The following is a 15,568-nucleotide window of genomic DNA, read 5'->3' as shown; positions in this document are numbered from 1 at the left end:
ACTGTTGAGTATCAAAGGTATTATCTTAATGTCCTATCTGTTATTTGAGTTAGGTACTTTATAATATGAAAAAAATTATATGACCTCAAATAATTTCCCAGATAAAGCCTTTAAGGTTTATCAGTTTGTTATATCTACATTTCTGAAAAAGCATGTGCGCATGTATATCCCCCTTAAATGTGACGAGCAGGAATCAGTTGAGCATCCTATGTATTCAACTTATGAAGGGCTTTCAGTTTCAACTACACACAACCAAAATGCAACTGAGTGTGAGAGAGATTTAATTTCAAAAAATGTGCAAAATTACTACAAAAAAAGAAATATGAAATAGTGTGTGAAAATCTACAGACCCTGTTTTTAATAAATACAACATTTGGCTCCAGTGTATTCATGCATGGTGTGCCACACGAGAAGGCTTTCCTCAGTCGTCATGGTGGCAAATGCAATGATCTCAGGGCAGGAACTTCTCCAGAGTGTAACACAGTAAGCACAGAGGCTGTAGCCTGTGCAAAGTGTTGGGGTTGAGTTTATTGTCAGTGGAGATGAAGAGTCCTGCTGGTATGAAAGAGACTTTGGTTGAACTTCTCTCTATCCTCACTGGCAGGATTGGAAGTGAGGCGATCAGTCTGTTATGTTCCAAACAAACTCAGGAAAAAAGTGCTCTGCTCATTTCCCCCTAGTCAGGTTGGCTTCATCTGTATTAAAGATAGGAAATAGAGAGTGAGGCAGAATCCAATTCACTATTAGTCTGTGGTTTATGCCCTCTGTTGTACGAGGGAAGACATTAGTTGCATTGTATCAGGTGTTAAATCTTACTAGCATAGTCCTCTGGGGTCATGGGCTGAGCGATGACCCGTCTCAGTGCGTCCACCCACTCCCTCTGCTCCTGCTCCTGGTCACACTGGAACACAAACTGTCGGCCTGGAGTCTGCAGGGTGATGCCACAGCGCCACCGGCCCCCCCTCGTGCTCTTGCCACTGCTCTCTGAGACCGAGTAGCTGTGGCTCTCGGTGCCGATGAAAACGGCGCCGCGCTCTATAGCATCCTGGACAAACGTGGGACGAGCATTATAAAACATAATAAAAGCATAATAAAAACATCATGGGTGTAATAAATTAGTCCAACATGGGTTGAAACGTTTGCACATTTAGCCTTTTTCACCTTTGCACCAGATAATAAGCCAAGGACAGTTTTTAAAGGTGCAGCTCAACCCAGGTCTTTCATGTCATCAATTACATACAACACAATATCAGGCTAATATCTGCAAATGATTAAAACAGAACATTTACCTAGAAACTTTGTCTTCCTCCAAAATGAATTTGTTTGAATCCAAACTCCTTTACAACTGATTGTTTTGTTTTTTTAATGTATTTTTTGAATCACTTTGGTCATAAAATGTAGACTTTCAGACATATTTTGTGTTCTTTGTTCTTTACCAGTGGAGTTTTAAAATACAGAAGTTTTCTGTTCATCGAGCACAGCGTGAACCACCTTTTCTTGAACGGCTCTCGTTGCTGAAAACACACACAACCACAGGTGGAAAGAAAGATAAGCAGGAAGACATAGAAAGAAATTCAGATAGATAGAATAAAGAAAGAAATTTGTTTTTCAGAAGTACCAAAGGTAAACAAATCCAATTTATTTTTGTATTAATATATGTGACGGACCGTTGGGCCGGTTTTCTCCATGTATCCCTCCTTCAGGCAGCGATTTGTCAACTGAGGTATAAACTGTGTAAAGAAACACAGGTCGTATAGTTAAGGGGACAAAAGTTGCAGATCAAGATGTAAACAACAGTCTATCTGAGTCGAATCCTGATGGAAAATGTTCTCACGTCACTGCCTTGAAGGGTGGGATGTTTCTTCTGGAGGTAAGCCAAGCGTGTTGCCCGGATAGCATTGAATAGGGATACAATGACCTGTAGTATAAGGCATCAGACAAAGGGCAATGAATGACAAAGTATTGTACTGTACGTGACCTGCGACCATGCATTGTCTGGACAGCTTCAGTCGTTTTAAGGGGTCAGTTTGAGAGGGTCAGCTAAATGGTGTTAAAAGGTAGGCGGGTCTACACATGCGCCGACACACGTCATCTATCTGTCACTCACATGTGGAGGTGAAACCACACTGGGCTCCAGCAGCTGAGCTCACCTGCCCGCTCTCATGGTAGACAAACAGATTCCTCATGCGTTCGTCCTGCAGGTAGGAGATCTGCAGGCCGTGAGCATTGCCGATCTTCTCCGGCTGGAAAACTGCGTTCAGATCCTTCATGCTGATGACCGCTTTGGGAACCTTGGACTTTTTTTTAAGGAGAAAGTTGAGGGAGGGGTTAACGATTAAAATTAACCAGTTCTTATGCTCATCAGACAGAAATGTAGACAACGATACGGCAACTGAACTACTCACGTCCTCTTTTATGAAGTATCTGAGGGTGAAGTCTTTCCGGGACAAATGAAATATCCTCTTAAGAAACTGTTTGTTGTCTTTGCCTTTCTTCATTAGTGTTGACTCAAACAGATCTGGATCGGAAACATCAAATGAATATGATTGGTATGGAAAACAGGCATATCTTCCTGTTTGTATAATGGAAGGATTATTACCTGAGCAATAAACTTGTTGAAAGTAGCTATTTTCTCCGGTAAATTCTCTTCTTTCATACTTTGCACGGATCCATTGATCCTTGAGAACTCTAAGAGCAGCAAAAACACACATCAATGTTTCATCATGGATGAAACACAACCCACTGAAAACCTGTTTGATGAATGAATAGAACGCATACTGTCTATGGTAGAGGATCTTCACCACAGCACCCAACTCTAGCTGGTTGTTCCTCTTTCTGTGTGAAACCTGAGTGCTCCACTGCCGTTCATAGTATTTGTTGAGTCTCAACCTTTTACTTCCACAAAGCTAATGAGGTGAGCGGTTGGAGTCCGCGGTTACTCACATGCAGTCTTTTTGCTGCGGCCGGTAGAAAAAGGCAGGGACACACTTCTCGAAAGTAGCTTTTGCAGCAGAGTTCCCCTTCTCCCGCATGAACTGAAACCAGAGAAAAAAAGGTCAGAACGAGTCAAGTAATATTCAGGCTGGGCAGCTAATTTGGGATTTCCTGCTCTGCTTTTGCAAGATGAAACTCGTGAGATTAGAAACAATCTGAAAACCAGAGCTCAGCTGTGTATTGTTGATTTTAAAAACTCAAAGGTTTTACTTGTTACATGCTCATTCATGTGTGAAAGTCAGAGTGATCTACCCCTGAGGCAATGCTAGTGTATAGAAAAAGAATAAACATGAAAACAATTGGAAAAAAACAATAACTATGAACATGTCTAATATGCCTACAAATGGCAAAATGTGCAATATACAAACTAATGTATAGAATAAACCAGAAAGGCTAATAGTTGATCAAACCTCCTCCAAGACAACAACAGTCCCCTCACTCATTACACCAATAAATAACATTTCCTTTATTATGCCTGATTTGTCCATGAATGATTCTCTGAGAAATTAAGACAAATTTTGAAAAATACCTTATCTCTAAATGTTAAAGAGAATGAAAAACTAAATCCTGGATCAAGCCCCTAATTGGACCATCACCAAATTTTGATTGGGTTCTTCCCTGACCCATTCCACATCCTTCCAGCAAGTTGTGGTGATAATCTGTGCAGTAGTTTTTGGGTAATCCTGCTCACAAACAAACCAGCCAACAAACAGGAGTGACAGCTTGGCTGAGGGATTAACAAATACCTGTTAAAGCTGTAAATAGCCACTAAAAGATGAATTCAAACTATACAAACCACCTCTACAAGGGATTCTTCCCAGAGATCCAGGCGTATGGATTTGACTCTGCTGACGGCGGGTAAATTACGATGCAACCCAGAGCAGTTCAAACACACAAAGATACCAAGAGTGTACGAGGCCCAGTCCGGCTCTGTAGGCACAATATTCACTTTGTTAGAGGGAACTTCAAATACAGTGGGAGCCATAATTACAGCCCACAGTGACATACTATTGTCTCAAATGTGGACTCTAAAGCACAAATATGTTAATAAACTGGAGAAGATCTGAAATAGATCCAGGTCGTTAAGATTTATTTTGGTCTTCCAAATACACATTTTATGTCTCTCTTTCTTTCATAGACATAAACACAGACAATGTTTCAGCTGTTGTTGGTTTTAATGGTGAAATGTGATGTGAGTGACAGGAGGAACAATGAGGTCATACCATAGAAAATACAGCAACTCCACTTCCCCTCACCGAGGTTTTTAATAACAAGTGACTTGGTAAAAGAAATTATTTTGGACATACTTTAACAAACAACATCACGTGGCTCTGTGGTTCAAGTTGTTTACCATTTTTTCACATGTAATTTATATATAAAAAGATGTATCGCTCAAAAAGAAAACAAAAATCTAACATTAAACAACAATGGCGATGTACAGATTTTGGCTATGAATATTGTTCAGTGTACTCACCAGGAGCTCCGCAGTCAGCACACACCTTGTTCCCCGGCTGTTGCACCAACTCCAGCAGGATTTTGTTGTTTCTCTCCAGAGATGCCATAGGTACCGCTATATCTAGTTTCTCTTCTGTTAAAGTAGAGTCCCACCAAATCTGCTACGTATTAACTTCATGTTGATTGTACACAGTTCAGGGTGCAGAGTGGCTCTCTTCTGTGGCCAGTCGGAAAAAATAACTGACTTTCTTCTCACTGCCAGCATTTCCTCTTAAAAGCACAGCATCATGCAGTTTATTGTTCTGCACACAAACGCAGAGCCCCAGAAATAACACAGAAAGGAAGTGAAACAGGGCGATCGACTTCCAGTATCAGGCTGATGAAGTATGGATGAATAGTTCGTAGAAAAGGTATCTACATGTTGAGAGATGTTGATTCTACTGCAAATATAGAACTTCTTTGAATAAAGTTGTTTGTTAAAGCACATTTGCAGCTTATACATATTACGCATATTAACAACATTTATTATTGAAGACTGTAAAAGCATTACTACTTAATTTGTAAACTGTAAAAATCTTGATTTTAAACCCGTTTATGGATGGGATGTTGTACAGTTCCTACAAATCTGGTATGTAGATACTTGTTATGTGTGATTTTAGACTTCTTCTTAAAATATTTGAGTACATTTGCACCACTTCCTTATTTTCTGAAAATTTGGTAGGAATTTGAGCATGTTAAAGCCCTCAAAAAGCCAATCTATTTGCCTTACAAATAATACTCATAATCCTTTCAATTTCAATACTGCCTCACTGTCTGTCAGTACCAATCAGTGCTCGGGCCCAATACATTACAGCAAATTATATCGTACAATGTATTCAGAAAAATAATAGAAAAACCTTTACACAACGCGAAGTACTGCAGATGAATTATACTTCACTATCTGAATGCAATTACACTACAGACTCCTATACAGTAGATGGCGTTATGCAGTTTACACAACAGAAGACAAAGTAGCAGCACCCGGAACCGATCGCAGCAGTGTTGTTTCCACCGGTCTTTTATAACGCGCCGGACAACAACCGGAGGGCAAATGCATACTATGGGCTAATGTGTCCAACCGGTACAATGTTGTAGCTGAAACGAGCGATTGTTTATTGAATTTACGACGATGTGGGTGGCGAGACGGCTTCTGTCATCGGTCGCTCAGAGAAGTACGTTTTTGTTTTGTTTTTCACAAATGTTAAAAATAGTTTTACTCATTGTTTACATTAATCTCAATCTACAGTCCGACAACGTTAAGCTAATTTGGACTGTGCTAGCTGCAAATTCTAATTTAAACCTTTACAATAATATTTTATTAACAGTGATATGTCCATAGTTTTATGTCTCTTTTGAGTCGTTGGTTTGGAAACATGTGTTTGACAAGTTCAAGTTCGCAGTGTCTTACAGGAAGCCCCTGTCCTCACTGGTGTAGAGTCCCGTCTTCTAAAGGTTTTATTCAGTCTAAACAATCCGAACCATGTCCTCCATGTCCTCCACAGGTCGGTACACGGGTCCGTCGGGTCTGTTCCGCCGCCCGAAGCACGGCTCCCTCCCCGAGCTGGAGCTGCGGTACCTGCAGTGCACATGCTGCTGGAGGAGCCGGGTCCCCGTGGCCGGCTTCGAGACCCTGAACACCATCATCTCCGCCGAGCCCTGCAAGGAGGACCCCTGCAAGGAGGAATCCAGCAGGCCCCTGGACGCCTTCTACACCTCCGAGCAGCGGGACGCCATCCTCCAGCTGCTCAACAACGCCTCCCTGTCGGAGCTGGCCAGCGTCAAGCTCCTCAGGGGCCGCAAGTCGCTCAACATCGTGGAGTACAGGACCACACACGGGCCCTTCCGAACCCTGGAGAGTTTGGTGAAGGTGCCGCTGCTGAAGCACAAGAGCGCCGTCACCGTCTTCAACTCCATCCTCAACCCGGTCAAGAAGGAGAGGAAAGTGAGGATCCAGCTGGCCAAGTTCATCAGGCCGGAGGTGGACAGGTCCTGGCTGGAGGTGAGCTCCTGTTACTGTGGGTCGACTGGGCAGGCTCACATCCCCCTGTTCATACTGGTGTCTACTGGGAACCCTACAAACCAAACACTGCTGCTACAGTCTGTTCACATGTTGACATCTACAGACATTGAATGCAAATGCTGACTTAATTTGATGAGCATGACATTTAAGTGGTGCTATAATATGGGATGATTAATTATTTTATTTGTATAATGATATGGACCTCCAAATCTGATGTAAAGCCATAATAATAATAATAATTCCCAGTCACTACATCTTTGCTCAGACAACAACAGGAGTCGTGTGTTGAACAATATTATCCAACACAATCCTTGATTAGTCCCAACATGGGCACAGAACAGGGGACAGTACAGAAAATATATGTACTGTGTGAGGATATGTTCAGTGAATGGATTGCACATGAACCATTGTATTGCACAGTTCTTTCTTGGCCAAATTCCTATCCTTTCAAAAAAGTAATTTTTGCGTAATCCTGCTGACAGGGGCGAAACCGTTACCACCTTGGTTAGAGGAAATGAGAGTATATTTTCTTTAAAAATGGATCTAGTGGAGTTCCAGAGACTTTGTAGAATCCATAACAAGGAGCACTGAAGACGCTCCATACATTGGTTTCTCCCCGAGATACATGTCTAACACAAGGGAATCTGTTCCTGCTCGTTGTGCGACTCTTGTGTGTGTCAGCATGATCGTGTTAGTTTCAGGTTTCATCTCGTTTAATTTGTCAAACTAAATGTTGAACGTGAATAGAGAAAGCTGCAGATTATACCACCACCTGTCATAACTCTGTATTTGTTTATACAGGATGCCAGCTCCATAGTATCAATAATATGCGGGACTAATAAAATCGCCTGGGCACATGTGGACCGTGGGATGATCGTACAGGATTGGCAACAACTGGAATGTCCCAATTTCTTGAGGGGGACTTACATGGCTTCTTCTTACTTGAATGATGTGAGTATAGAGTCCATGGTATTGTCCTTTCACACTGGTTGGTTGAATGATGCAGAAGTTTTGTGGTGAGGCTTGGTTTATTCATGTTTGGGTGAAACTCACAGTACAGACTCTAATCCCACTTCCTGCCAACAGGTTTCTACAGTTGTGTCGCTCCTCCCGTCGGCTGACTTTTACATTATAGAGAAATCCTCCATCTCAGTGCAGAATACGGCTCTGTTCCCCATCATGGCTCACATGAGGACAGTGGAGGCCATCCTGTTTGCTCTGCTGGAGCCTAAGCACTCGGAGCCAGAGACTAACATTCCTCCCAGGTGAGAAAAAGTGATTTCATGTCAATCATGACTCTTTAAATTAAAAATACACCAAATAGAGCATACAATATCAAACATGCTTTACTTAAACTTAAGCAAAGTCACTTATCTTAGTCGCTGACAACAGAATTCCCTCCTTTATTTCCCTTCTTCCTGTGCAGAGTGTTGAACATGATGCGAACCGCTGTGGGACGCCACTTTGGTCTCATGGTGGGCGAGTCTCGGACCAGCGGCGCCCAGGCAGTGCGTCAGCTAATGACTGAGTCTGTTACGCAGAAGCTTCCCAGGATAAACTTTCCCCCAGAGCTGCTCCTCAAGTACAGGAACCACTTCCAGATTGGGAGCAGAAGAGGAGGAGAGGAGCTCTGCGACGCTCTCCTTCAGGCTCTAGCGTTTTTCGAGCTGCTCAGTGAATCTTCCAGTTAGCCGCCTCCTGGACGGATATATGCTGGTGGTTGATGGTTTTTTAAAATATTGAATATTGTACTGGTCACAGACAGTGCTGCAGTACTGGTTTCAGGATGTTGAGCCTGATGGTCGCTGTCCTTCTTGTTCACCTGCTCAAACTACTTTCTGTGATGTTACCTTCTAGTGTCTTAAGGACTTTCAATTTTTTTCTATTAAAAAAGAAAAATATCCATGTCTGCATAAATACTTTTTTATTCTTTAAAAGGGTGACGCCTAAAAATATTTTTTACAAGATAGAATTTATTTAAAAAAATATTTATTTACTCTTCGTGGTTTCACTGACATGTAAATAAAACATTGTTTCACTTATCAATTGAGTAAAAGTGTATTTGGTTCACAGGTAAATAAATATTGACAGGTATATAAAGTAGACTTTCCATATTCTTCTTTAAGAGAAATCTTCTGCCAGGAGTTGAAGGGTCGACTTTGACAGATCCAAGTGTTTGTTCCTGAGGTAGTTCACACACGTACTGCTGGGAACAAAACATTTGATTTAGTAGGTATAATGTCCCATCCACCAGTCTAATTAAGTTATGATACATTTATCCAACATGTAATTCAGCAATAATTACAATGGACTACTGGAATTGACAATAGTTTGCTTGGACATAAGAAAATAAAAAATGCCCACAGATTTAGTTATGTAAGGATACAGCAGGTCCTGAGGTACTCGTGTCATTTGCCTTCCACTGTCAAAATCCCTATAAATAATGAAGCCAAAGCAGCTCAATCGCCCCCTGGTGGCTGGCCTGGTTGGATTAGTAGTTTGATGTTATAAAAACAGATTACATCATGATTTACAGCTGAGACTGAGTCCTGATTGTCTGAGTGTGTATCAGCAAGACCTCACGGCTCCATATGGCTTTATTTCTGGATAGTGGGAGGAAGTGGAACCTCTATATACAGTCTGTGGTCCCACTAGTATGGAAATCCAATACGATTGTATTTATGTATATTAAAGGCTATCAAAAGGGAAATGGCACTATTTGAATTGAAGAATTGTAGAGCTGTGTGGTGTGTGGTTTACCTGTTTGGCTCCTCTTCCTGCTGCTGTGCTCTGTGATAGCGACAGATGGAGCGGAGGACTGGCATGTAGTCCACACAGACGGCTCGACTGTTCCCCAGCAGGCTGAAGGATTCACTGCTGAGCACCTTCCTGCTCAAATCATACCTCCTGTGGGACACACTGGAACGAGAGGGGAAGTGTGTTATGGTGGAAAACAAAATATTTTAGTTTGGGCTGTTCTAGATTCTGGAAAAATAAGGTCAGCGATTCATGTTTTTGTGAATAAATACATGGTTAGGAATAACCTGGTCACATATTTGATGAAATGCATCCACATGGATCTCCTTAAATCTGACATCCAAATGACTTATGAACTAGTGTTAAACAGGGCACAAAACATATAGCCGTTCTGTTACAAACTGAAATGCCAGTCAGGAAACAATCTGAATAAGTATTCAGGGACTTGAGATGGAAGAGAGACTTACCTAGTGCCACACAGAGGTTGAAAACTAAACCTGAGGTTCTGTCTTTTGGAAGATGCTGGGAAGGCCACTCTCTCCACCAGCCTCTCCCACATTTCGCCCCCCAGCTCATGTCTTTGTTTTTGGGCTTCGGTCCACGCCTGAGACACTTGCCACCAGCATCTGTGAGAGCCCAAGCCCTCAGCAGCAGCCTTAATATCCAGCAGCCTCTCGTGGCTCCAGCTGCCACCCCACTCCTCCTCCTCCTCGTTGCTCTCATCCAACAAGCCGTCCTTTATCTCTGCTCCCGTCCAGACAAACGCCTCAGGGCTGCATGAGCCTGAGTAGAGTGGCGCTGCAGCTGGAAGCGAGATATCAAGGTACGACATGAGGTCAAAGAAGTCGGTCAGGCCGCCTAAACAGGCGTCTGATATTTGTTCAGTCTTGTCACTTGAACTAGGGATTGAGGAATGAACCCCTTGTAATAATGAGGTTCTTTGAGGTGTTTGTTTTAAAGTGGATGTTGCCTCAAACACGGTTGCAGTATATTTCCTTCTACTAAGTCTGGAGATATTCCTGAAAGGCTTCCTGTCGGTCGCTGACGCCTTTGGACTGAGATCTCCTTTGAGCCGCAGGACACGAGGATCACTGTGAGGGGGGGTCAGCTCCCTCTGTAGCCCAGAACAAGTCATCTTCTCCAGGTGCTGTCCCGACGTTCTGTTGGGTAGAAGGAGCTCCAGGTTGTTGTATAGAAGAGGCTCACCTCCTCTCCAGCTCTCAGATAAGAGCCACAGCAGCGTGTTCATGTCTGTTTCAGACCAGCGCCGACACTGAAGAGTCAGAGGCAAAGGATTGAGAAAATGATTTTATTTTGGAAATAAACCTTGTTAAGTGTAAGTAGAGACATGAATACTTGCCTTTAGAAGGTTCAGCAGTTTCTTTGGGGTGACAGGTTGGAGACCTAGCATGGAGGCTGTGCAGCTTGTGTCCCGTGGATGAAGACCAGAATCTAAATGATCTCCATCTTCAGCAGCATACGAGTCTAGATTGGGAAATATGAGAAAATTCAGCCAAATATGTACTGGTATTGATAGTTTGTGGTATCAAAATCCACGTATATAAGGTGGGCAGATTGTGAATGATCTAGAGTAACTTACACTGCAGACAAATAGGCTCCTTACAGCCTCCACTCTGAGCTGCCTGTCCTCCACCACTGAGCGCCCAGAGCTGCAGCTGCAGCAGGCAGCGTCTGACGTCTCCACTTGTTTGTCTGAGGAGGCTCCTGACATCGTCCAACTCCAGTGGCACATTCTCAGACAAACACACCAGCTGCAGGTAGCTACACACGCTCACCTCGGGACAGATGGAGTATGCTTATCAAAAATTGGGTAATTTCAGCTCTGAAGATTGGACAGTGAACAGTTTTCATAACACAAACACAAAGTGTGTAGTCGTGTTTTACGCTGATGTTGCACAAGACTGTAGAGAATAGAGATTGACTTACAACTGATGGAGTTTTGAAAAGGATTTCCTCCAAGCTGCAGCTGAATCTCTCTCTGAACAAAGGATCTGATGGGGACATTTAGTTTTCATAACAAGGTCTTCAGGTCAAATGTATTCATAGTTGAACAATGTTTGCTTTTACCATTGGTGGTCAGAATGACTGGTCTTTTAGTCGTTGCCATGAAGGACTTGATGGCTCCGAGGAAACCAACATCGTCGTCAAATATAACATCGACCTGCGGGACCAGATAAGTGAATCAAACCAGAACAAACATGGGTTTCCTGCAGTATTATATCCGTTAGTGTCTGGTTGCTTTACCTCTTCAAACAGAATGAGTGATATGGCCTTCTTTTTGCTCCGTGTCACCGTTTGATCGCTGCCTGGTGATGTGAACTTCTTGCCGACATGTTTCTCAAGCGGTGTTGGGCCACCAAAATGTAGGTGATCTGCTTTTGCCTTCATCTTGAAGTAGTTGGTCAAAGTGAGTGCGGCTGGATTGGATTTTCCTTTGAGGCCAGAGCGGCCAACGTTCTTCTTTTTTGAGGTAGAGGTGACATTTTTAGGAGGCACCGGTCTTCCTGCTAAATGTATGAAAATATCTATTAAAATATGTTTATATAAACAATACAATAACTTTACTGATCTATATTTAAACCATCCACAAACCTGACACCATGAGGTTTTTAACTTTCACAACACAGTCATTGTTGCAAGCTTTTCTAAGTAAGACATTTTGTTAGAGTATTAAAACTGTAAGAAAGACCCCGTCTCCCTCAGCCATCTCTCACCAGGTAAGGTGTCAGCTTTAGGAGTGTTGGTGCTGTAGTTGTTGAGATAAGCTGGTTTCAGTGGGTCTTTACCCGATGTCTCCACCAAGTAGGACTGGGTGGCCTCCTTCAGCTGGGAGAGAACATGACGGCCGCTGCGCTGTGAGGAGCAGTTCACCTCGAACACCTTTGATTTTAAAAAGGTAAAACCAACATTAAATGAGTATAATACTCAGGTGATAACTTGTCATGAAAGACTAGAAAATGGTGAGCGTGATTTGGTCCAAGCGAGAGTCACAATGTTAGCTGAAGCAATTCAATTTGAAATGTTGACTTGCCTCTGACGTGACTTAATTTAGAACAAGCACAGGAGTGATCTGAAATTCTCAGTCTCCTCTGAGGCAAACTAATCAGACAAAAGTCAATGAGGCATAAATTCAATGAGCTACTAGAGCATAAATACAAAAGTAGATACAGTATGAGTAAGCTGCTCATCTGTGAGTAACATATTTATGTCAGAATGAAGAAAATAAATGTTATATCCATGAATATATTTGTTAGAGCTTTTTTAAGTAGTTTTTCCATTATTGTAGGTTATGTTTTTTGTCAACTTTCGTTTGGGATTAAATTCTGGCACCTTAGATGTGAAGTGCAAGTGTTAAAGTTTGTACATCCAACAACAAACTGTTTATCTGGGATAATATAGTCAATGCTTTTATTTCTTCATTGTTCTAAGTGGTGACTGAATAAATAATCTGACTTTTCCTCTAACCGAGATTCAGAGTTCAATGTTTTCTCTTAGCGTGGTGAAAACTTAAAGATATGAATATGGATGCACTCATCATACTTTGACTTATGTTTTGAAAGATATTGGAGCTTTTTATAAATTCGGACCTTGAAGCCGAGCTCCTGAGCGCAGGCGTACACTGAGGCAGTCTTCCCCACACCCGGAGGCCCTGTGAGCAGCATGGTGTTACACAGAGGATCCGCTCTGTGGGCTTCTGCCACAGCCTCGCCTTGGAAGTCTCCACAGTCCCACGAGTCTGCGAAGGACAGCGATTACTTTACTTTTCCAACCCCAAAAACTGTTCCCACAAATGGAAATCCTGTCATCACAATCAAATACTAGTCATGAAAAATTAACAAATATTTGTTTATGGCTCATTAGAAGACACATAAACAAATCTGACCATTAAATAAGTACAAAAGGAACATGATGAATACCTGTACTGTTATCTTCATCTCTCCTTTCCTCCACCTTTCTCCTCTCATCACAGTCAGCTCTTAACTTCCATTTCTTCAACCAACTAAATTCCAGAAAGAAAGAAAAAGTTGTGTTTACACTGATTTCCAGTGCTTTGTGTTCGGAGGCTGATAAACCAAACTCACCTCTGTAATTTATTCACTGAGCCACAGTTGCCGATGACCTCACTTGAATGCTGAGGACTGTACTTGTCTGTCCAGAGAACATCCTCATAGCTGGCTCCTGGACAAATGGATAAAAAGTTCATTTTCTGTTAGTTAAAGGCTGAAGCACATGGCTTGGGAATACAGATCCATCCGTGCAGGAGAAGGTTTACCTCTGTGGAGGACATCATGGATTACGGGTGACTGACCGTCAGATTCTGAGTGATTTATCCAGTCAGAGTTCCGCTCAGGGTTATTCACTGAGACTGTTAGACTCCCACTCCTCTGATTGAGTTTTCGAGAGCGGCTCAGCTTGCTGTTGCTGGGCGGCTTCCTCACAGCGAGGAGGCCCTGTCCTGACCAGGGATCCAAACCGACAACCCCCTCTGCAGCGTCACCACACCTCAGACGCTTGGACTCTCTCTCTGAGCTTTCACCTCCTCGTCTCCTCTTCTGTGGGGAGCTTGGATGCAGCGAGTTGTCTGTTTTGGTTTAGAGTAGAGGGGCATTCTGCTTGAATTGCATGTATTGACAGGTAAAACTGTTTATAAGATAACAAAAACAATAAACTCATGGTGCTACCTGAGTGTGTGATCAACAGTGATCATGTGACTGCTTCACTTCTTTACTGATCATACAACCACCACGGATGAAACAACCATTTTTTTAATGCTAACCCTGATGGAGGCTTAAATATGATTTTGCTGAATCTCACCTGTGGAGCCGAATCCCTGCAGACTGGTTTTCTTCTGCAAAGTGCTGAACACTGTTTGAACTGGAAATGCTGGGTTGGATGTTTTGATTTCTTCCAGGCGGCTGCGCAGAGATGAGGGTGAGACATGTCGTCTCCGGGTAGACACAAGATCCTCATCCTCCTCCAAGAGGGGAACTACTGGAGACAACCGAGGAGGAAGAGGAGGAGGAAGCACTGGTGTCTGCAGCTTCTTTTCAGGCTGACACAGGTTAGCATCACTGCTCTCTTTCCTCTTGCTATGCAGCGGTGTGCGTAGGAAAATGGGGGCGATTCTAACATCTTGCACGGAGCAGGTCTTCCTCTGTCTCTGACCCGGTTGGACCTTTCTCTCTGGAGTTGTGGAATCTCCCTCGTCGGAGCAGCTGGACACTGCTAATGCTAATGCTAACGTGATCACCTCGGTGCGGCGTTCCCTCGCTGGTTCTCTGCACGTTCTGTTTCGTTTCAGCTTGTTTCGCATCGTTAAGAAACTCGAAGTCTTTCCGGAGGAGTTTGAACGTTCGCGCTTGGCTGTCGTGCATGATGGACCCGTGACGTCAATTTGTGCGACGCGAAACTACGAAGCTAAGATGACTTTTAAGGAACTTTTACACTGTCCCAGCTAACTAGCTCTGTGAGCTCCCCATGTTCCCACGTAGGAACAAGTCTAACGCGACGGATAAATACGAAACCCAGCGCAACATTGAACGGTAACTTATAAATCCGAATAAAATCTGAAGTGATTTGTAGTGACCTCACAAACATGCGCCAAGTTCTTGTAAAAAGCCAAAGATCGTCTATGTGCAGACAGATGCTCTTAGCTTGAGAGTGAACTGATCAATGCTCACAGAAATCAATACTCTAAAACAAACATTGAAAAACAAAAAAAAACATTTCCAGTATCAGAACTTATTGTTTGTCCTCTTTATAACATCATTTTATTTATTTGCTAGTTTCCTGTTATATTTTTTGACTTCTGGGCTTTGGGGAATAACAGTAGTCATTTAGATATCCTATGGAATGTCATCATATACTTTTTTCAGGTTGTGTATGAGACACATCACAGGGTTGTTTTAGTTACAAAGTTTGACCGACTTCTTTTATTGCTCTTAATCCGAAAAGGTGAAAATCTTTTTATCTCAGCATTATAATCAAACTAGAGAATAATCTACCTGGAACATGCCAAGTTATTCTTTACCTCGTAAGAAGCAGTTGACACAAATATAATCAACTCAAAAGGTCGCTTACTCTCTTGTTCTTGAGGTTGTGACAGTAAGCCTGTAAGAAAAGATTTAATTTTAAATCTGATATAGATAATTTCTTGTATAAAGTGCTTAGGTAAAGCCATATCCTGAGGTTGTTTTTTTTTTAGCCCTGAGGGACCTGTTATTCAGACAGAAATAACAAGGTAGAGGAGACAGAACTGAAAGATTGTAGTGATGGCTCATG

General features: G+C 42.5%; 3 protein-coding genes across 4 annotated transcripts; 1 reads left to right on the top strand and 2 right to left on the bottom strand.

Moving 5' to 3' along the window:
- Positions 1-264: 264 nt before the first annotated feature.
- LOC133024455 (arf-GAP with dual PH domain-containing protein 2-like) lies at positions 265-4,663 on the bottom strand. 2 transcript variants are annotated; one of them, XM_061091578.1, is made up of 11 exons: positions 4,469-4,663; positions 3,794-3,924; positions 2,944-3,035; positions 2,600-2,688; positions 2,406-2,518; positions 2,151-2,297; positions 1,835-1,918; positions 1,668-1,730; positions 1,437-1,514; positions 817-1,045; positions 265-695 (listed from the first exon to the last, which is right to left on the bottom strand). In XM_061091578.1, the coding sequence occupies exons 1-11, from the start codon at positions 4,554-4,556 to the stop codon at positions 667-669; spliced, it is 1,143 nt and encodes a 380-aa protein (XP_060947561.1). In that variant the 5' UTR covers positions 4,557-4,663; the 3' UTR covers positions 265-666. The 2 variants fall into 2 exon arrangements, with proteins under 2 accessions (XP_060947561.1, XP_060947553.1); XM_061091570.1 differs by having other exon boundaries at positions 2,406-2,688.
- An 871-nt stretch (positions 4,664-5,534) lies between these two features.
- Positions 5,535-8,466, top strand: tefm (transcription elongation factor, mitochondrial). The gene is made up of 5 exons (XM_061093949.1): positions 5,535-5,660; positions 5,991-6,487; positions 7,310-7,459; positions 7,595-7,773; positions 7,935-8,466. The coding sequence occupies exons 1-5, from the start codon at positions 5,618-5,620 to the stop codon at positions 8,197-8,199; spliced, it is 1,134 nt and encodes a 377-aa protein (XP_060949932.1). The 5' UTR covers positions 5,535-5,617; the 3' UTR covers positions 8,200-8,466.
- A 163-nt stretch (positions 8,467-8,629) lies between these two features.
- atad5b (ATPase family AAA domain containing 5b) lies at positions 8,630-14,600 on the bottom strand. The gene is made up of 13 exons (XM_061084932.1): positions 14,111-14,600; positions 13,369-13,465; positions 13,204-13,286; positions 12,874-13,022; positions 12,001-12,166; positions 11,531-11,790; positions 11,354-11,447; positions 11,213-11,277; positions 10,893-11,061; positions 10,614-10,750; positions 9,733-10,538; positions 9,269-9,427; positions 8,630-8,711 (listed from the first exon to the last, which is right to left on the bottom strand). Exons 1-13 carry the CDS (start codon positions 14,598-14,600, stop codon positions 8,630-8,632), a joined length of 2,757 nt encoding a protein of 918 aa, XP_060940915.1.
- Between the last annotated feature and the right edge of the window lie 968 nt (positions 14,601-15,568).

This window comes from Limanda limanda, chromosome 2, assembly GCF_963576545.1.
Source record: "Limanda limanda chromosome 2, fLimLim1.1, whole genome shotgun sequence".
NCBI lineage: Eukaryota > Metazoa > Chordata > Actinopteri > Pleuronectiformes > Pleuronectidae > Limanda > Limanda limanda.
The sequence above is the reverse complement of the archived record's forward strand: the minus strand, read 5'-3'. Positions and strand labels throughout refer to the sequence as shown.

Bases quoted from the DNA above. Each gene is read 5' to 3' on its own strand.
- LOC133024455 (XM_061091570.1), bottom strand. From the start codon at position 4,556: ATGGCATCTCTGGAGAGAAACAACAAAATCCTGCTGGAGTTGGTGCAA. The intron at 1,919-2,150 runs GTGAGCTCAGCT...CTTATACTACAG, and splicing joins TCTACCATGAGAGCGGGCAG to GTCATTGTATCCCTATTCAA. The intron at 1,046-1,436 runs GTAAAGAACAAA...ACGTTTGTCCAG, and splicing joins TGTATTTTAAAACTCCACTG to GATGCTATAGAGCGCGGCGC.
- tefm (XM_061093949.1), top strand. From the start codon at position 5,618: ATGTGGGTGGCGAGACGGCTTCTGTCATCGGTCGCTCAGAGAA. The intron at 5,661-5,990 runs GTACGTTTTTGT...TGTCCTCCACAG, and splicing joins GTCATCGGTCGCTCAGAGAA to GTCGGTACACGGGTCCGTCG. The intron at 7,774-7,934 runs GTGAGAAAAAGT...CTTCCTGTGCAG, and splicing joins GAGACTAACATTCCTCCCAG to AGTGTTGAACATGATGCGAA.
- atad5b (XM_061084932.1), bottom strand. From the start codon at position 14,600: ATGCGAAACAAGCTGAAACGAAACAGAACGTGCAGAGAACCAGCGAGG. The intron at 13,023-13,203 runs GTATTCATCATG...TGTCCTTCGCAG, and splicing joins AGATGAAGATAACAGTACAG to ACTCGTGGGACTGTGGAGAC. The intron at 12,167-12,873 runs GTCCGAATTTAT...TTAAAATCAAAG, and splicing joins CTCAGGAGCTCGGCTTCAAG to GTGTTCGAGGTGAACTGCTC.